Source organism: Idiotropiscis lumnitzeri, chromosome 4 (assembly GCF_059441095.1).
Source record: "Idiotropiscis lumnitzeri isolate Australia: NSW breed Sydney's pygmy pipehorse chromosome 4, RoL_Ilum_1.0, whole genome shotgun sequence".
NCBI classification, from domain to species: domain Eukaryota; kingdom Metazoa; phylum Chordata; class Actinopteri; order Syngnathiformes; family Syngnathidae; genus Idiotropiscis; species Idiotropiscis lumnitzeri.
In genome coordinates, this window is record NC_142394.1 from 19,362,586 (window position 1) to 19,383,313 (window position 20,728).

The 20,728-nt window shown below is 38.6% G+C and overlaps 1 protein-coding gene across 4 annotated transcripts; it reads right to left on the bottom strand.

Moving 5' to 3' along the window:
* Positions 1 to 12,146: 12,146 nt before the first annotated feature.
* Positions 12,147 to 20,611, bottom strand: irf2b (interferon regulatory factor 2b). 4 transcript variants are annotated; one of them, XM_088294540.1, is made up of 10 exons: positions 20,434 to 20,611; positions 19,190 to 19,245; positions 18,372 to 18,466; positions 17,213 to 17,312; positions 16,247 to 16,423; positions 16,050 to 16,096; positions 15,239 to 15,347; positions 14,972 to 15,121; positions 14,042 to 14,079; positions 12,147 to 13,479 (listed from the first exon to the last, which is right to left on the bottom strand). In XM_088294540.1, exons 3-10 carry the CDS (start codon positions 18,456 to 18,458, stop codon positions 13,210 to 13,212), a joined length of 978 nt encoding a protein of 325 aa, XP_088150666.1. In that variant the 5' UTR covers positions 18,459 to 18,466; positions 19,190 to 19,245; positions 20,434 to 20,611; the 3' UTR covers positions 12,147 to 13,209. The 4 variants fall into 4 exon arrangements, with proteins under 4 accessions (XP_088150666.1, XP_088150667.1, XP_088150664.1 ...); XM_088294541.1 differs by lacking the exon at positions 20,434 to 20,611 and adding an exon at positions 20,320 to 20,404; XM_088294538.1 differs by lacking the exon at positions 19,190 to 19,245.
* Between the last annotated feature and the right edge of the window lie 117 nt (positions 20,612 to 20,728).

Consider the following 20,728-nt stretch of genomic DNA (forward strand, 5'->3'; position numbering starts at 1 on the left):
TATTTGGGAATCAACCTTAAAGTCTTTTTTAATCCACTTTTGAACAAACGCGTAAGTGACTTCCAATGGAGAATCCAACAAAGTGCTCGTGCAGGAAATGTGTTTGTTTATTTCTAGTTTTTTTTTTTTCTATCATTAATTCTTCAATATATCGCAAATGTCATTGTACAAGACTTTACCAATCATTAGACCAATTATTTTTAGTGGCTGAACTTTTTCGTAGGATTTGGCGATAAATGGCACAAAACATCAGTAATTATCAGAGATGGGTACAAGAAGAAAGAAAAATCAAAGTGGCAGCATTTATTTATTTATTTTTTTATTGGGTGAGGATGAATTGTACATTTATAAAATCAGGAAAAATAAAAGAGCAAGCAGAAACGGTGAGGGAGTTGCTCGTCATTTCTTTATTAAAGGCGACAGTATTAATATATTTTAGTTGTTTTCATTTGTGGAAAAAAATTTTATAATAGAAGTCAATGTATATTTTGATTGTTTTTTTTTTTATTTGTTTTCGCACCTGAATTACAAACAGTATAATGATCTTGTCTTTAAAATCTTTTTTCCTTGCTCCAACCAAGCACATGGTGCTAGCTCATGCTGGTTTGCTTGTTCGATTAAAAAAGTGACAAGTCAGGTTTCTAGACGTGCTCCATGTGGAAAGTGCCCTTAGACAGCTTTTGTTGCGATTTATTTTGCAATATAACAGTACATAGTAGCAAACCGGGAATTTAACTTGAAACTTGCTTATAAGGCATTTGGGCTGCAGTCGAAATATTATTTCTCCGGAAGTCACAACAGTAAACAGTTTGAAACAAATCAAGCACATCGCTTTTGCTTCTGGCTTGCTTTTTACCAGAGTAAACATATCGAGTACTGGGACTTAACAAGATTCTAATTAATGTCTTTGCCCTGGAACGACAAGCTCATGATCAATGTTCCGTCTGCATTCGTAAGACTGTCATGCAACTTTTTTCCTTTTATGGAACAACATGTTAGACGAAACTAAAATTCAGGAAATTTGCTGTTAGATATTGCTTGTCCCAACCGGGGTTATTTTAGTTTAGGTATTTTAACAATAGTAAGAGTTTTTATTTTGTTTTGTTGATTAAATTGAGGTTTCTTGAATAATTTTCAGGACAGCTTTGTTAGTTTTTACTACTTTAGACATAGTTAGTTTTAGTTTGTTAGATGATGTTGCTTCTGTGCGACAAACATTAAGAGGACTGCAACTCTGAGATGACTGTTTGACATTCGTTAATATAGAAATAAATACATTTAAAATGAACCACAATGGCTCATGTATTAAATTAATGGCCAAAGTTAATAATAAAACGACATTTTTGCTCTGATCAAAGTTAGTTTTAGTTAGTTTTGTAAATGTAAAATGTTGTTTCAGTTAGTCGGTTTTTTTTGCCGCAATTTGTGTTTATTTAAAAAAAATAATAAAAGAGTCTTTCTCGACTTTTCGCCAGATATTTTTTTAAGGCGGGCCGTTTTGGCCTGAGATATACAGTGTAACTCTTAATAATGTCAACACCGTAGTTCCCCTTTCTTATGTGTTCTATAATGTACAGTTTGCCGTGTGTTCCCATGTGGGAATTGTATTTGTTAATTACTGTAGTTTTGTTCCACAAACACACGTGAGGGAAAACCCTGATTGAAAAATATGTGAGCTGTTTTCAAGTTTTGTATGCTGCACTGTTCCTCTACGCACCTCTGGTTCTAAGTTCTAATTTGCGGGTCTTAGTTTGAATGTGTGGCCCACGACAATTGCCTGATTGAGAGAACAGATGTCCACGATTAAGCAGCAGAACCTTTTGGCCGACCGAGCAGTCCGTGTTGTGTGTTTGTGTACACGCAGTTAGTCTTACTGTGACTAACATCCTCCCTCGTATTATTCACCCACATGCGGATTAAATCATAATTGGAGTCAATGACTCACGTCTGGAGTCTTTAATGACTCTACTGGGAAAATCCCTTTGGCCGTCATAACTTAGACGCGCACGCAGAAATCACAAAAGTACGTGTAAAGCTACGGAGTCATCAATACTACAATCCACTACGGGGGTACAAAGATAATGCTCTGTATTTAACTGACACCGTGAAACATTTATTTGAATGTTTGTCGATTCATGCGGCGTTAAAGAGTTTCTAATACACCTCGTGTAGATAAAATAAACAAAATATTGTAACTTAGTGTGATGCAGTGCTGCTTCACTGACACTGTCAGCTAAAGCTGAGTCTTATTACCTTCGTAAAGGTATTTTTTTCTTTTTTTTTGTTTTTCATAATTGCTCCTTTATTGATGTCTTCGGATTTTGCAGGTGTTAGTGAAATCTCCGTGCTGACTGTGCGGCAGAATGAGTCATTGTTGCTCCTGGGAGATGCTGTGAGTCAATTTCTTTTTTTTGTCATATGTCGCCAAACCTGGTGTGAGGGTTTTTAGTTTTAATGAAACAAGAAATCTCTGCTCGTTCATTCCCCACTCGAGCTGAGGCCTGTCTTACGAAGCATGAACTGACCCTTATTGTGAATCAGGAATTCTCATCAGTAAACATGAGTCATTTACAAACATGAGAGCCAAATTGAAAAAAACAATCGCAGTGCCCATCCGAAGCTAACTATCCACCGTGGCACATTATACACACAATATATGTTCGTGCTGTCAGCGATTAAATTTTTTAACTAATTAATTGCAAAAGAATTCCGTATTTAATTGCGATTAATCGCATTTTTTCTACTACTGTTTTTTGTGAAGCTTTTAACAGGTATTTATTTAAATAATATATTGCAATTAATGTCAAATCACCAAATATGAAGTGTATTTTAAATCAAAGATTGTTCTGATAGCTTTCTTTGATCCTTGGATACGATCTAAATGGAGTCATCGTTACAGGAATTTTTCTCCAAAACAATTCTCAAAACTAAGTTATAAAAGCGCCACACTCCAGCAGTGTTGGTTTGCAAGGCCCAGTGGTAACTTAAGCAGGGTGTTTTGGTCTGAGATAATGTGCTAGATGTCAAGCAAATATGGAACAGTGTTTGAATTTGGCTTTGCAAAATATGTAAATTATTTTTTTTAAATAAATAAAACTCAGTTAACTGAATTAAAATAATTAATCACGTTAATTTAAAAAAAAATAATCTTGAGTTAATGCTTTAATTTTGACAGCCCTAATATATATATATATATATATATATATATATATATATATATATATATATGCTCACACATGCAGTTGTTGAGCAGGAGTTTTTCACTGCACCCGCTGTTGCACTAACACCAGATGGATGGACTTTCCCGGCCACTAAAAGCTATCTCACAGTGACTGCACACTTCATAAACACAGAGTGGGTAATAATAAATACCGTTCCATTAGGGCACGCTGCAGTTGAAGGAGGAAGTATTTGCCTACATGGCAAAGGAGTGCATTGCCTTCTGGAGGGTTCATGAACGTGTTTATTCTAATCGAGCCATGTTGGCACATGTTACTTGGCTGTAGCCGTCACCTCGGTCCCCAGCGAGAGGGTTTTTGCAATGACAGTTGCTGCAAACAGATCTGTTCTCACTGCTCGTGCTGGGCGGATCAATCCAAATATCGATACGGATGTTGGTATTGATATTGATTCATATTAATACTTGAGTTTCCGTTTCTCTCCAGGATGCACTGTGACCGTTTTGTAAACATTGCCGCGCCCGTGTGCTGCAACACGCTGCCTACAACTTAAGTGGTCACGGTGCAGAGCAAATATACTTTTATACAAATCTGCCAAACATGAAATATTACCGGTTTGATGTATTATTTGGAATGGACAATCAATTATAACGTCAAAACGTCGACTTTGGTGGTGGTTTTCATTACATATGCACTCATTCATGCACATACTGTTTCGTTATTTTCAATCATTTATTATCTATGTTATTACATAAAGTTTTTATTACCTGCAATAAACGCATTACAAACATTTTCGTTGGTCTTTTGGGAGCGCTGGAATGGATTAATGACATTTCCATTCATTTGAATGGGGAAAGATGATTTGAGATACAAGCGTTTTGAGTCATGAGCGTGGTCACGAATCAGATTTAACTCCGAAATGAAGGCACCGCTGAACTCGGTTGTACCTGCAAAGTTATACATAGAAACAATATATACAATGTACAGTGTTTAATATGTACTGCATTTGGTAAATAGTAACTTAGTATAATTGTTTCTAATTCAGTTTGAGAGCTTGATGAGTTTTTTTTTTTTTAATGGCAGTTGATGAATGAATTATGATGTGAAATGTCTCTAACCTCATTAAGAGCACAACAGTTTCCAGTAATAATCGAAAAGAACAGCATTTCATGAACCTGACAAATAGTTTCGAGAACAGTGGGAATGTTTTGGCTCATTATAGCATACTGAGAAACATTCAAGTTGGGGTGAATTAGATCAACTTTGTTCAAATTAGCGTTACGCTTCACCTGAAGAATTTCATTAGAAGATATGATTATCTTTTCTTTAGCAGCCAGTGGGCTTTACAGTTATCAGGAAGTTGCTTTTTTGGAATAAGCTAAGGAATAAAGAAAATGTTTTGAGGATGAGTGGTGGGACTTTGAGAGGAGAAAAGAAGAAAATTGTAATTGAGGATTTTCAAGGATTTTGTTCAGGATGATAAAAATAAAGGTCTTTAAATTGAATTAAATTGATGCACTACGTATCTAAAAGATAGGACATAATTTCCTGTTGGTCATATGACGGGCTATTATAGTTTATAGAAAAGTAATTATAGTAAATGTTAATTTTGTTTTGAGTTTTGTTTTTAAAATGTAGCTAGTTTTCATTAATTATTTATTTTTATTTTTTCAAAAATCTAACAAAACCCCACAATTCAACATCTGAAAAATTAGCCTATTACATATGAAACAATAACCAAATTTTTCAAATTGAACGATTCAACGTTTCTCACTGTTAATTTAAGTAATTACCGCAGTTGCTGTTTTTGACGGGACCTCTGGAAGCCCCGTCTCCCCCTCAGAGAAAGAGACAGGTTCGTAACATATAACACCGACCTTACGTATCACGACTGCAAAAATAATTTCCTGTCTTTTGTGGTTATTTGAAATAATGACCAACATGTTGGACTTCTGCTAATCCTTTGTTTCCTTCACTCGCGCTCTCTCTCTCTCTCGCTCCCTCTCACTTTCATCTCTTGCTCCATCTTATTTCTCAGCCGCTGGTTGCCAGGGTAACTAACATTAATTAATATGACCATCGATTCACTGCTTTTCTTATTGCCGTTTGCCTCTGTAAGCCTTTGTTTGTCCGAACGCGATGCAATTTGTGTGCGAGCGCATGTTTGCAAGAGAAAATAGGAAATATTTTTAGAAATGCTGCTGATTGAAAACTGTAAATCGCCCAGAGATGTGAATGTGAATTGTCGTCAGTCACCTGGAAACGGCTCCAGGTCACTCACGAACCTAATAAGATTTTCAGTTGGTTGGTGCAGCATTAATTCCATAAACCTCTTTTTATGCCCAAATGGACAGTTAAAGCAACAACAACCAGAACAACGTTATCGCATTTAGAATGCAATTGAGAGGGTGCCGAAAGGTTGAGTAGGGGAGACGCAGCTGTTTCATGTTCCCTCGGGGAAGGCTCACTGACCCACACAATAGAAAAGAGACCCTCTGATCTACAAAGAGGCATAAACACCAATCCACTGTGGTGTGATCCATCACACGTGCATAGATATCAGCCCCCTCATCGGCATCCCCTGTCCCCAGCACACACACACACACACACACACGCGCGCAAACCTGACTTTATTAAATGTGTGCTCTGCGATCACAATGTCAGCTGCAGCAACCATGGTAACAAAAGAGCAAGAGACTGTTGGGATTCGCAGCCACTTCACGCCAACGCATCATTAACGTCATTTAACTCTCCCCTTGGTGACACTGCCGTTTTCTTCTCCCACTTCCTCCCACTAAACCCGCCCGACACACACACACACACACGCGAACGAACTCGCACAAACACCACCCCGCTTCATCTATCCATAAAGCAAAGTTTGTGTTTTTCACACTCTTGCTCTTTGAAGCTTCTGCTGGTGAGTCACTCAACGTGGTAACTTGCCACTTTACGCGGTCTGGCACCCTCATTACAACACAGCTGCAGCATTGCTCTTCGGGAGTCTCCGCAGGGGTCAAACGTTGACATTTGCACATTTGTCGTTCTTTGTACATGAATGATTCTGTGCAATGCTTTCACTGCAGAGCCACTTCATTGGAAATAAGCAGCAGGAAATGAGGGACGGTTCGTTGGTTCAACTCAAGCCTGTTCTAGTATACGGTACAAGACGGAAAGCCGTTTGCACATTTATGCTATATCCTTAAAATCCAGATTAAGTTTCATGTACTGGTGCGCTTGTTGTCCTTTCTAGTAGGACAGCAACATAGGAGTGTGACAAAAACATTAGGATTTAAAAGATGTGACTGAATCAAATAAAACGTTCCACTTCAGAATATGGATCAAAACGGATGGATCTCTCTCTCTTTCACGCAAATTCGTAAGCACAGTTCTACTCAAGTCCACATCAACCAGTGAAAATATCAAAGCGATCGGCACAATATGATGGATTTTATTGACATTAAATGTGAGCCCCTATGAGGAAAAGCCATTATTACCGCTACCATGATACAGCCAAGGTTAACGGTATGACATGAATTTAGGCCGGTAAGAAGATCATTTATACCCTTGACTGTATCAGCGGTCGAACCCTAATTGAGCCCTGACGGCTGCACAGGCGTTAGCAGTTTGGCTGCAGGGGGGCCAATGGCTGCCTGCCTATGGAGTCGAACAAAACTTGAGTGTTGTTAAATGGCAGAAAATTCCAACCAATGAAAAAGTGACTTGACCCACGTGAGTTTTTCCTCCTAAAATGCACACATTTGATGATAGTCCGGGCCTGAAGACATCTATGAACTTCTTTTTCATCATAGTGGTAGCGCCACCGATCAGGTAAGGGACGATTTATTCTTTGATGTTTTTCTCTTAGCAGGTTAACCAGATCCAGCTATTTGTTCAAAAGAGCATCTAGGCCTTCACGATATGAGTTTTTGTGAAAAACATGGTTCAAAATGAAAATACATATTCTATTTAATTGACTATATATATATGTATATGTATATATATATATATGTGTATATATATATATATATATATGTATATATATATATGTGTATATATATATATATAAATATATAGTGTCTGTAAATTCTAAGAAACATGAACTCTTACCAAATGAAAACGAATCAATGAAAGGTCAAATTCTTTATTTGGAGACAGCCGAATCCTATTTTGCATACTTTGTGCCATTTTGTTTGTAGCAACAAAACGGTTAGGGTTAGGGTTAGGGTTAGGGTTAGGGTTAGGGTTAGGGTTAGGGTTGGGTTAGGGTTAGGGTTAGGGTTAGGGTTAGGGTTAGGGTTAGGGTTAGGGTGTCTATAAAAACACCAAATGTGTCAGATTCAAACCAGGGTCGCCTGTACACCAAGCAGAGGGATTAACCATTCAACCATCACAGCTGGGTAACACACGGGGGTTTCGTGGTAGGGTTTATATTTAAGGTCAGTGTTAGGTTTTTAAGGTTATTGTTTGGGTCAGGGTTAGGGGTTTGGTTTGGATGTCCAAAGTAGTGCTGGTGGTCCTAGCGTTGAATGTCTTGCTCGCAGGGAAAGGAGTGCAAAGTAATGCAGATATCACAATTTGGCCAAAAGATGACTTGACTTGATGACGCAATTATTGCTAAACCTACAGTGCTACCTGCTGGACACTTGCAGTACTACAAAGACCAAACAAAACAAAAAATACCTCTTTCAATAAACAAGCTATAAAAAGGCTCAAGCTCTATGCATTTCTTTTTAAAAATATTTCATCATTAATATTTTCAATATGAAGAAATAATTACAGTATATTTTAATTTGATTTCATTTAATTAATGTATGTTTTCCTTATTATTAATGGATGGTAAGAAAAAAAAAATCACTATTCAACTCCCATCAGGGCTTATGCCATAATTTATAGTGCAAACAGAATTTAGTATATGACCTCTTCACTGAGTTTTTAAAACTATGTAGCGGAGTGGTTGTATCTACAGAAATATTCTGGATGAAGACGTATTACAGCTATAATAATAATAATATATTATAATTTGTATTGTATATACTTATGCATATTGTATATGCATAGACACGCACGCACACATATGTACAAATAAAACATTTGTTCTCATTATATAAGAAATTATTGTTGGTTAATTGAAGCCTACATACATTCTCTTACGGTCACATCTGTTGCTACATCAACTTGACTCAATATTTCTGCCATTATACATTTCAGTGAGCTTTCTCACCATTGAGACTCATATCTTCCTCTGAAGTCCATACATGTACGAACTTGTAAACCTTGGCACAGCGTGTATCTTCTCTCACAATGGAACACACTGTACAGGCACCAGCAGTCGTTTTCTTATATAACTTTACCACAGGTAGAAGTTACTTCTCCTACAAGCCATATAAAAGTGGACTTTGACCTTTATGAGTGCAAAAGATAAACTCAGAGCAATCTGCATCTGTTCGACTTTGTAAATACGAGAAACCCGGGAAAAAAAATACAAAAGAGTCTTTATTCAGATTTACACAGCGATTCAGCAGTGTTAAAAACTTGGCACAAAACCCGTTCATTCTTCCTAGTCAAGTAAAAATTGTTCTTTGTGGGTGAGACGAGATACATAACTTAAATGCAATGTTTTTTTTTTCCATTTGTGTATTCAATGTACATTGCACAGCTTCTTTAGAATTATTTTACAGCAGACAATCCAAGTTCACCGTTGTGCGTTTTGGTTTGCGGGCGGAAAAAGAGCACTGCGAGATGTCAAAGTCAATATTGCATCGTCTCTGAAGGTCAACTGATGAACTCACTTGCCAACTTCACCCCCAATAAAACAAATGCAATTGAATTCACATAAAGTGTGACGCCGACATAAAAACACACACCCCTTTAAGAACACAAACTCCAAAATACAGCCAATAAATCCATACTTTCAATTCAACAAAGACAGAACATTCAAAACACGTTAAGGATTCATTTAACTTAGCGCTACCCAACATGTTGGCAAGTGAGTTAATCGTAGCCCTTTAGCACATTTACAGCATGAACAATTGGTACAATAAACAACAAAAGTCTCATTTGGTCGTTTGAACAATTGTTGCCGATATGCCAGTGGCGAGTAAAGCACGGTAAGAGAAATACCTGAAGAGGATGGAAAATTGCTGACAAAGAAATCAAAATAAGAAGACACAATTGGTAAGGCTAGGCTATCACTCGGGAAACTTACAACCATTTCAAATTTAATTAGATTTAAAAAAAAAAAAAAAAAAAAAAAATTTGCATAAAAGAATCATGTTCCTTTGTATCTGTGCTTCCAGTCTGAAATGCGTTTTAGGGCTTGCTTAACTCATTCACTACCAGCCGAGTTGAAAAAAAAAAAAAAAAAAAAGGATCTTTGACGTCTTTAGCCGTCAATGGGAGTAAATGAGTTCAAATAAAACAGCAGATTTGCAATTGATCTTTTGGCATGCATGGTTCAGGGGGTTGCCATTATAAGCAAAGACAAATAGCAAAACATTCCACATGCAACGTCGCTGTCGGAATTTTACAACTTTGCATGCCACCAGCATTTTCTGATTTGGCGTATTTTAGTCCTCCAATGTGCAATTTTAGCAAGTAGGGCCGTTTTAACGTTGGTGTCCATGTTTGCCTGAGTACATTCATTTAGTGATGAGTAGAACGTTTCTCTATCTGTTCCATATACAGTTAAGACCAGAAGTATTCAGTGAATTTTATTTTATTTTTTTTTGGAGTAAAATCATATTCTATTGGGTTGAGAAGAGGTCAACAAATGGCAAGGTGTTTGCCTTCACTACATTTTAAGAAGTCAAAGTGAAATGAAAGTGGAACTAATGAAACCAGGCTCGAGTGTACCCCAGCTGTAAAAAAACTAAATATATTTATTTATTTGGGGCTAAATCCGTAATTTAAGTTGGAACAACTTTAAAAGGTAACTAACTGACATTTATGGCAACATTTTTAGTTAGCACAACATAGCAAGCAAGTGATTTGATCCAAAACAATTTCTATTATCTTTAAGTTGGGGGACAACACAAAAAACAATAAGGTCAGAAAACTTTTTTTTAATGTAGTTGTAAAATGTGGGTAAGCTACTTTTCACCAGAGTGGAAAAAAAAATGTTGACTTTAAGTTCCCAATTTATTTCTTTTTACAGTGTAGGTTCTATGTCATGTGTGTCATTAAAAAGGATGATTGGACAACAAAAGTGGATTTTTGCAGAAAAAAAAACTCCTGGATAACATCAATACAAAGTCAAGATTACTTTGGAGAAGACCAAAAAAAAAAAAAAAATCAAGACACGCCTACACATGAATGTAAATAGAGGGCTTACAAAAAGATGCAAATTAGTCTGGCGGTACTCACCTAAAAATTCAACCAGCTTTTGCAATCAGATTCTTGGATGCCAATGCAACACTCATTGGTGATTCTTGATTAGTTGAGTCACAGGATGAGATCAGAATGAATGCTCGGCTCTCATTTGACAAAACTGCCTTGAGTCATGACGGTGCTTTCGACCCCCCCCCCAAAAAAAGGCAACATTTTATAAACCGCAGTCTCCCGTTCTCAACCCAACCGCTTTAAACCCCCAATCATATTATAATCGTGATCTTAAAAAAAACAAATCCACCGAAGAATTAAAAACGGACAAAATACTTCTGGTTCTAACTTGAAGGACGCATCACTGACTCTCAAAGTCATTTAAAAGCTCGACACCAACCTTCACTGATTAAGGTGCGTGGTGAAACACTTGAAGCCCTGAGGATCCTCCATTTGAGGATTTCTTACACTATGACCTGAGTAACTCGTCGAGGAAGACTTGCAATGTTTCTTATGCCTGCGATGCTCTCACCTGCATGTGTCAGTCGAAGGCACATAAGAACACACACACACACACACACACACAGAAAGAATATAAAGTGCTGAAGCAGCTTGCAAGCGCATGAGATACTCTATGCACATTTGTCAACGACAAGACCCAGAAGTGAGCGTTTCAGTGAGTTTGTCAGTTCATCTGTCTGTGCGTTGGGGGAATTTGTCCTGAGAGGGTCAGATGCATACTTTGACGCAATTAAAGAACCAAATGTGCAAGCTATCACAGTACTTTCCCAATTAGGGCCTGATTGACTAAAATCCAAAGTAGCCCGGCGCTAAATTGCGGACGCCGTTGATTGGTCCGTTGAGTATGATCAATGACGAATTGGCATCAAAGTGATGACGGGAAAGCGACCGCTCCGCTCTGGTACGGAAACGGGTGCCATGGAAAAGGTTTTTGTTACACACAGCGGCTGACTTTCAAACCAGTGAAATTAAATTGCATTTGCATTTGGCAGACGCAATCCAGGTTTGCGGTTATTTTAGTAAATCAGGCTCTCAGGGATTCCAAAGTATTTACTCCAAGAGGCTCAAAAGGAAGCAAACAAACGGCAATGATGGCTTGGCATTACTCCGAAAGGCAAACTCGCAACATCCTGTTCCATGCTGACCATTTTTTCACACATCTGTGCCCAAATTTTTTTTGGTGGAGGTCTTCCCTTCATGTAATGCACAAAATAATGCTTGTTGTTGCTCGACCATAATTATCGTTTTGTTGGCTCTTTACAAACTATTCTAAGTTTGGAGCATGTAGGCCCACCTACATGGAGCAAATTTGCATGGCATCTGGCTATCAATATAAAAAAATGATGACATTTTAACCCCCTGAATTAATTTCTTTCAAGCACATTTTACACGTTTAAAAATAAAAAAAAATTAAAAAAACATCTCTGATCATTCACACAATATTTTGATGACTATACAGTTAAAAGTTGCAGCACAAAGCATTCAAACAAAATGAACTTTTGGTTGTTTCTTAATTAAAAAAATAATAATATTTTCCTTCACATGAAGTGAAATTTAAACATGTTTCACAATGTTTCAAGTATATCTTAAAACAATATTAAGGTGTTCACATGAATACTTGAACAGTCATGATTGCGCCTGTTCACGGTGGCCATTAAACAACTTCTTAATGTGCTTTCAATTCAAATGACCGCACGGTGCTTTGCATGGACGTGAAATTTGAGTGTACATGATCACGTTTTAGAATTGCTACAATTCCTAAAGAGGAAATTCAGAGTCAGTTATCTTGGTCATTCTAAAGACAGACTTTCCAAATGGGGAGTTGCCATGGCAAAATGCGGTACCAAAATGGTATTTACTTTCTTTATAAACACCGAAATAAATATATGTATATATATATATTTTTTTTTTTACACATAACACATTTCACAAATGATTTACTGTATGACTACACTAAGGCACATCTTAAGGCAAGTATGAGCTGGAGGAATGAATCCAAGCTAGTCAAACTGGTTCTATCCATACTGCCACCCAACTACCGTTTTAAATCACGCTTGTTTTGTAGTTTATCACTACGTCACAAGTGATCATGTTTATGAAACAATGGCTTGAGTCACACTGAATTAAAATTCCATGCGTCATGTTTTGGTAAGTGGTTCCTACCAATCAGAGACTCGACAATTTTAAAGCCTATCCCAAATTTTGGATTGGGACATAAAAGAGGTCGAAGGTTAGTTTTGATTGTGCATGTAAAGTACTGATTGGCAAAAGCTTTTTGATTAGTATTTGCTGGAATATGTTTCTGCAGTTTTATTTATCATCAATAAGCAGATTTTGGGGGGCCAGGAGAGATGTTTTCTTTTTTTCATTTGGATCTTGAGCTCAAAATGTGAGAAATGGTGTAGTTCAAAATATTTTGTCAATAATGAATGCATAGATGATTATTGTCTACGTTGAAGACACACGTCCAAGCAGCCACAAGTAAACCAAAATTCTTGTCTATTGTCTTGAATGTCGCCAGTGCACTTGTAGAGAATGGCAGAAGACAAATTCAAACGCAGCCTCTTTAGTCGGGAAGTCGCAGAAATGCGGCAGCATGCTCGCCAATAAATGGCCGACGAGTCAAGTGGCGGCCCAATCCCTGCTCGGTAATGTCTGACTTAAATAAAACTAGGAACATGTCGGCTTGAGGTTAGGACGAGGTGAGGTCTGAGGTTTTCATAATGACGCTGGCCCGCATCTCATGAGTGTGGCTAGGTATGGAAGACGTAAGTGAGTTCTGGCTGTAGGACGTTGGCCAGCTGTCGGCGTGATAACTGATGAGGGGGTCAGGGTCTCGCGTGGTGGTTATTCTGCAGCAAGGTTTGCTTCCTCTAACAAAAGTGGCCATGCCGGGGAGGGAGGAAGGGGGCACCTTAAGAACTGACCTGCCATGGTCCCGCCTCCAGGCCGGGTTGACACCCTGGGTGTTAGAGCAAAGGGCAGAAAATTACAAGGAAGGTAAAAATGCTCATACTGGATACAAAAAAAAGAAATAAATAAACATGGTGGGCGTGGTGGCTCCAACTTATGTTCTAATTCACGTCACGACACGTCAAATTCATTATTTGCCCTGTGGTTGTGTGGTGACCAGTCCAAGGTGGAACTCATTCACTCTCGCTTGAAGTCAACGGGGGTCGCAACTCTAATGTGGTTAAGTGTGTAAAAAAAGAAAAAGAAACGGATGGTTTACAAAAAGAATGCTTCCAAATGAGGTCATAAATCAACTCGTGTTTTATTTACATTCTAATTTGAACAATATTCATCTTGAAAATGATTCAATATAATTGTCAATCTTTTTTTTCTTTTTCGGAAATGGTGGAGGGCAATTGAATGTGTTTGTGTATGCCTCACTGTGCGTTCTATTCGACGCAGGTACATTGAACTATAAAGCGGGACTGTTAATGTTTGATAGCAAGAGTTCCTGGACAAGGCCATCCCGTGTGTGTGGGTGTGTTTGTATTTGTGTAGAACATTAGACTCACCTGTTGGGTGTCCTCAATGTCGCTGTCTGTGTCGCTACCTGTAAAGAGAAAAATTCAAATTTGCATACTGATTCAAATCCCGTCTCGTCACCCCCATCGGTCATAAATCAGATAATACCGAAAGAAACAGAAAGGATGGATTGAAAACACCTGCCAAGTGACGTGTTGGAAAAGACAACTGCAATCACAACGTTTGGTGCCAAATAGAGAAAGTCCAATCTGAAATCCACCTCAGAAATAAAATAGCAGTTTGAGCGTCAATGGTTGAGGGTGTCATGATATTTGAATTTCACACTTGGCTTAAGTTTTTACTACAAACTGAGAATTGTAAACCACAGTATGGTCTGTTCCACAAGTATAAACATTCTGTACCTATCTTAAGATAAGATAAGACGAATGCCATACACAATCTGCTGACATGAAGAAGGAATTATGTCAATTGGCTCGTATGGAGAATAGACCATGTTTAGATTTGCCCTAATGTGCAGGTAGCAACAATAATCCAAGTCCAATATTAACAACACGATACGTTTCATGTATGTGTTGTTCAAGAACAGTAAATAAACGAGACAGTGGCATCTCGCATTCCTGACTCACTGCCGACTTGCTAATTAATAATGTCAAAATGTTTCGCAATTTCTGGCAACAAGTCAGCTATGATATCGCTGGCTCGGGCTTTTGTGACGCACCATTCACCGGGGGTTGAACCGATCAGTCGTCTCGTCTACTTTACTACTACGCGTCGGCATTTAAAGCTAAAAGTCGACTAATCGCTTCTCACGCTTTGGGCAATTTACAGACGACTTTCAACTCGCCAGTCTGTTGCCGTCATCTGAGTATAACATTCGTAAACCTTATCCTACGTCACTCATCTACTCGAAATTGTCCCAGCAATTTGGTGGAATGTGACGTGTTTGCGTGCCCGCTCACCGCCATATGAAGACACGGGAGAGATTTGAAAAGGGTACAAGTGGGAGGAGCTAACGGTCTCCTCTTCATTCTCCGTTTTCACTTCAATTGTCTGGCAGACAAATGGTAAGAGCTCGCTTGCAATCACATGATCTTCCTCACCAGGAATATCTGCAAATGGACACGAAAGATAATTGAATGCATATTCTGCAACTTGCAACGATTCAAAACATGATATACCAGCACTAGAGCAAAAATGAACACAAGACTAAAGCGCTGTTATGGCACCTTTGGTTGTATGAGCCATTTCTACTGCATCCTGCGATTCCTGTCGGAAGTCATCAACTTGTACAGCATGAAACAGAAGAGGTGTCCTGTCAAAAGACGGAGACGCACCCTGAGAGAGAGCGAGTGGGGGGACAGCGGGGAAGATAAAGACAGGGAGTCAGTACTTCAATTGATAAAAGTCAACTCGACTGTGTCGGTGAAAGTTAAAGACTGTCTCGTAAAATATTTCTCATTCTCAACAAAATCCACTCGTCGTTTCTTGCTATCGCGTGTGACACTGACGAGCAAGTCACATATTATTTCTTGCCGTTTTTTCCTCATTTGATGACGCATTATGAAGAGAATTCTAAACCAACTTCTTCCCGAGCTTCCTAGAATGCTAAACAGAACCGAGAAACGCATTGAGTGCGCCCACAATATTTTGAGGGACTTAACAGCATGTAGCCAGCTTTGAATCGACGACGTGAAACTGAACAGCGACATTGCAGCAGCACTGACCTGAGAGCATACCGGCCGGAACCATTGGAACAAACATGTTGTCATGTCGCCAATTACAGTTCCCGATTAGCACAATCTGACTGGAAACACATGAGCCACTTCCTACGCACTGCTATCAGTTGTTTGCGGTAAGCAAACAATAGTGGAATAGTGTGCTTTTGGTATGTAATAAAGAAATTATAATAAAGTGCTTATGATGATGATTAAGAGTGGAACGGTACAGCATTCTTGTGTTGTGTCCAAAAAAAAAAACAAAAAAAAAAAACACTGTTATCTTGACAATGCTGTGGGTTGCATGTCTGTGTTTATCTACCTCTTTATTTCCCTTGGGCCTACTCTCTTTGTTGGTCCTCTTCTTTCCTAAATGCATATCCAAAGAAAAACACTGTTCAGATATTCACAAAAAAAGCCACATCCATTTGCAGCACAGGACTTCAAATCTGGATGAAAGCAGAATTTCAGAAAAGTCAACCTTGATCGTCGCACTGAAATCCTGAAAGCAACACTTACCCTTCCTTAGACTTCTCTCTGACGATGACAGTATCTTATAGACTCGGAAGGCATTTGTTCCTTTTTTGTTGCTTTTATCCTTCACCTCCTCGATATCAGGCAGGCTGTTCATCGCGCAGCGGAAATTCGCCTTCCAAGTCTTCGGGTCTGGCCGGTCTTTTCCTGGCTGGTACTTACCTAAACATACGAGTACACAGATGAGTCATGTCATCATGACATGTGGTCGCAACTTCGCATGACTATGTATTCGTATCTAATGACCATTGTACATAAATCGCCCGCTACTCCCTGACTAACTAGAAGAAAAAAAACAGTTTGATATATGTTTATTCAGAGTATCAGTTTAACATTGCAGTAAGTTGTTTTAGCTGCATTCGATAAGATCTCATCCTTTGTCAACTAAAAATGTGTGTTTGTAAACCTGGGGTCACTAACCTTTCTGAAACCAGAAAGCTACTTCTTAGGTAATGATTAAAGCAAAATGCTACTAGTTTGATTATCAAATTAGCTTTAATTAGGTTGCCATGCCCATGACTGTAATGGCGATAAGCAGAACAGAAAAATAGATTGATGGATATTCATCGAAGTGAAGACCTTAGTCAGATTTCTCTCATTATATTATTAATGATGTGGTAAAATGAAGCTTCAAGATGCTTCATGAAGCAGTAGTTTTATTTTTTGACTCCTCTAGATGGCACTCTCTGTTTAAGATAGGGCTAAAAGGACACTGGCTCGCCATTTCTTCAACCCCTTCATTTAAACCAACAGTGCCATCTAGAGGAGTCAAAAGAAAACAACAACCGGTTCATGAAATATCTTGAAGCTTCATTTTTACCACATCTACAAAGCAGGAAACAGACAAGAAACAGTTGATTTGTATTTTCTGCATCCAATTTCCTTTTCAAATGATTGCTTCTACAACAAGCTGAGGAAATCCCAATGTCCCGTTACAGACAGGGTGTTTACCAGTATGCATGGCCCATCTCATGAAGAGTGGAGCATCTTTCTCCAAGTCCCAGCCATGGCGAGCAGCATGCATCCAAGGGATCTGGAAGATCCTTTTTTCCTGGAGATAAATGCCACTAGTCACAATGACGGACTGAGTTTTTTTTTTTGTTTTTTAGCGTATTTTCCCAAAGTACAATGTACAAAAAAGACTGAATGATTTATCATTTTGGGGTGTGATTTTGTGTTCATCAAGCTGTGTTTTTAAGCGCTCTCAAACTCAAAAGTCAGAAGTGGTATGCTAACGCTGGACAAGTCACACTAACCAATCAGCAGATTTGGTTAAAAAAAAGATCGCGTCCATGTCACACTATCACCCCTCCTTCCAAAAGTCCTTTTTTTCCCCCCGGCTATGAACAGAAAATGAATATTCCAATTTATATTCCAATTATGTATCGCGAAATGAATTAGGCCAACATCTTTATAGTTAGCACGCTCGAAAACCAGAAATGAACCATGGCGAGGAGCGCAAGGTCAAGTATATTAAATCTTGATATGGGCAATGTTATTTCCGTTTGTTTGCATTATTATACGCCAGAAGAGTAAGGATAGTTACACAAAAATAGGTCTCAAATGATTTTTTTTAAATCAATTTTGCTTTGCTAATGGACTGTTTTTTTTAGAACGGATGAATTTTGGGGAATTTGAATGGATTTGACTACATGACAGAAAATGCAGTTTAAATAAAAATGCAAAATCTGAATGAGAAGAAGCAGAGAGAAGAATAAATAGGATACCTTTTGACCCTTTTAACAGGAAATGTTGACCTATCACTTTTAAATAATTCACAGAAATACTAAGGTCTTGAATTTATTTACATTTTCTGCACCATAAGTACTCGTGGTATTGGCACTTGGTATTCATATCTGTGAGTTCTCTAGAGTGAATATTATTTGAAAAAAAATCTTGATGGAATATCCCCAACTATTACACCTAATTACAGATTTACAAAAGTATGACAGCAAGCAGCATGTTTGCAGCGTTGAACCATTTTAAAAACCTTGATCGCAATTTAATCTTTTCCTAAAATTGTTCAGTCCTATGGTACAATCACGATTTGTTAAAACCATTTCTATATTGTGCATTCTCACCGAGGATGCGTGCCAGTGGAAGTACTTACTTTGTTAACCCATTTGAGGCCTGGTATCTGGCAGGAGTTGATCTGTTCCTCCAGCCACGGCCGCATCCTCATTCTATCTACAGGCATTGTGGTATCTGAACACAGGTATACACATGCACATCTGCATATATTGGAGGTATATAGAACTTTTTTGTGAAAAGCGTGCTGGTCAATGACAAATATGCAGAATGTTCAAATGCTCAGTTGAAGGTTTTATGAAAGCAACAGTTTGGCCTCCATTTATTTTCAATACTCGTCCTTATCAGGGATGCGGCTAACCTAGAGTTCACCCAAGCTGACTTTGGGCGAGAGGCAGCATGCACTGCGGACTGGGCAGCAGACAACAGACTCACATTCACACCTAAGAAAGGTTTAGTGTGCCTAACTTGCATGTTTGGTGACGAGGGAGAAAGTCAGAGTAACCAGACAAAACCCACGCAGGAATGTGGAGAACATGTAAACTCCACACAGAGCCAAGATTTGAACACCAAATCTCAGAACTGTGAGGTGGAAGTGCTAAAAAGTAAAGGGAAAATAAAGCTTCTAGGACTACATGAACCAGGAGTTGTACAGAAAATGCAGATCATTTATAATTATCTTATAATATATTGTATATGCATCACCTAATTTACCTGGCAACAGTTGAATAAGGGGAGTATTGGCACTTGAACTTCCAATTAAAGCACTGAGCAAAATGTAATATACAAGACACAAATAATAAATATGATTACGGGAGATTTGAATGCATATTAAGTGTCTGACAATATGATGCTGCAGATGTGAAGAGAGACAAAAACAGGGACTTGCCAGTTACAAACCTCCTCAATCCAGTTAGTGAGGGATTGCGCAATCTGAGGTGAGGTGAGGCTGGTTGCTGCACACGTTTGAGTTGTTCCCATGTATTGGAGCAGGAAATACGCAACGTAAACAATTTGGATGGTGGAATCATGGACATTTTTAGATTAATTAAGAAAACCACTACAAAGCAACTATGGACCAGAGAACTAAAATTGAAAATATGCATACATAATTATTTCACCCTCCCCATATCCCTGCAACCAATTATAAATAATAATGTCCAATTTATGTTCAAATTAAAAGTTACAAACCAAAGCAAGAAAACTACTCGCTTGCTTTAAAGGGGCCACAAAAACGTATGTGATGACCCAAGGCCTTGAGTTTGACACATGCATTCCTAATCATTAGTTATGATTTTAAAAAAATGGAAGAAAAACAGTCGTGGAGTTTAACACCATGCGCACTCCATTTGATATAAAAACGCTGTTATTTATGTGCAATGTGATCTGATCTGATCACAGTCCGTCAGGCCAGATAAGCCAGCCAGTGACACACCCCGTGAGTGGTACAGCATGGCAACTGAACAGGTCAAACAGGGTGATAGTGCTCATGCCCATAGTACATATATTAAATATGTCTCCGGAAAGTCATGAGCTGGATTTAGAAAAAGCCCTTGCGATCGATAGAATAAAGGTTTAACCATTAACTAATGCTTACGCTTATTTGAACCACGGCGAATTGGCAGATTGCGCAATATGGGAAATTTACTTTTCGAGCAAAATAAATAGTGAAGATCAAATGATACAAAAACTAGCGCAGAAGTTTCAAAACTGTGTTCACTTGAAGAAAGATGTTCATTTTCATATGAAATAGTAAACTCCAAACATATCAGGCTTAGTTACGAAGTGTAAAAATAACATTGGTGCATGTTTGAATGGGGGAAAAACATTACACGCAAATTCCACATTTCACGAAATCAACAATGACACTTAGAAACGCGATTAAAATGCAGTCTATAACAACAGCATAACCACTTAACAACCATCAGTCACTCCTCGGATGGCCACAAGCAAACAAACTGAGCCAAAAGTGAAAATAAAAGCCAGTGCACCTAAACAAAAGCGAACGTAAAAGGAGTACTTTCGCTTACAAGGCGAGCAAGGATCCATCATAACAAGCCCGCAAGGGAAGTCAGTCAAAAGTAAAAGCAAGCAGCAGCCGCAGCGGCGGTGATGGTGGTGGTAATATGCGGAAATTGTGTTACCTGTAGATTTTGTGCAGCTTCTGTCTGAATAACATGCACCAATGGCCGGGTGGAATTTCGAATTAGTTTTTTTTGGGGGGGGGGACTAGTGGCAAAGGGAAAGTGAGAGCGTTGTTCTGTTGCGTTTTTGGTGGAGAGCGAAAGCAAAACAAGGTTAGCTCGGGTAGCGGGGGATCCACTTGGAAATCCCCCTCCTACTTCCCCGCTCGCCAACGCGGAAGTGTGTGGCCCCAAAAAGATTTCAGAAGCAGATAGCTCACTCCGCTTGGTTTTTGCCTTTGCACACCAAGTGCAT

What these genes read in the sequence shown, in the direction of transcription:
- irf2b (XM_088294537.1), bottom strand. Translation starts at nt 20,341, where the DNA reads ATGATGGATCCTTGCTCGCCTT. An exon ending in GCCTCAAATGGGTTAACAAA is followed by an intron (nt 17,313 to 18,371) that starts GTAAGTACTTCC and finishes ATTTATCTCCAG; the next exon opens with GAAAAAAGGATCTTCCAGAT. An exon ending in GGCCCAAGGGAAATAAAGAG is followed by an intron (nt 15,348 to 16,049) that starts GTAGATAAACAC and finishes GCTCTCTCTCAG; the next exon opens with GGTGCGTCTCCGTCTTTTGA.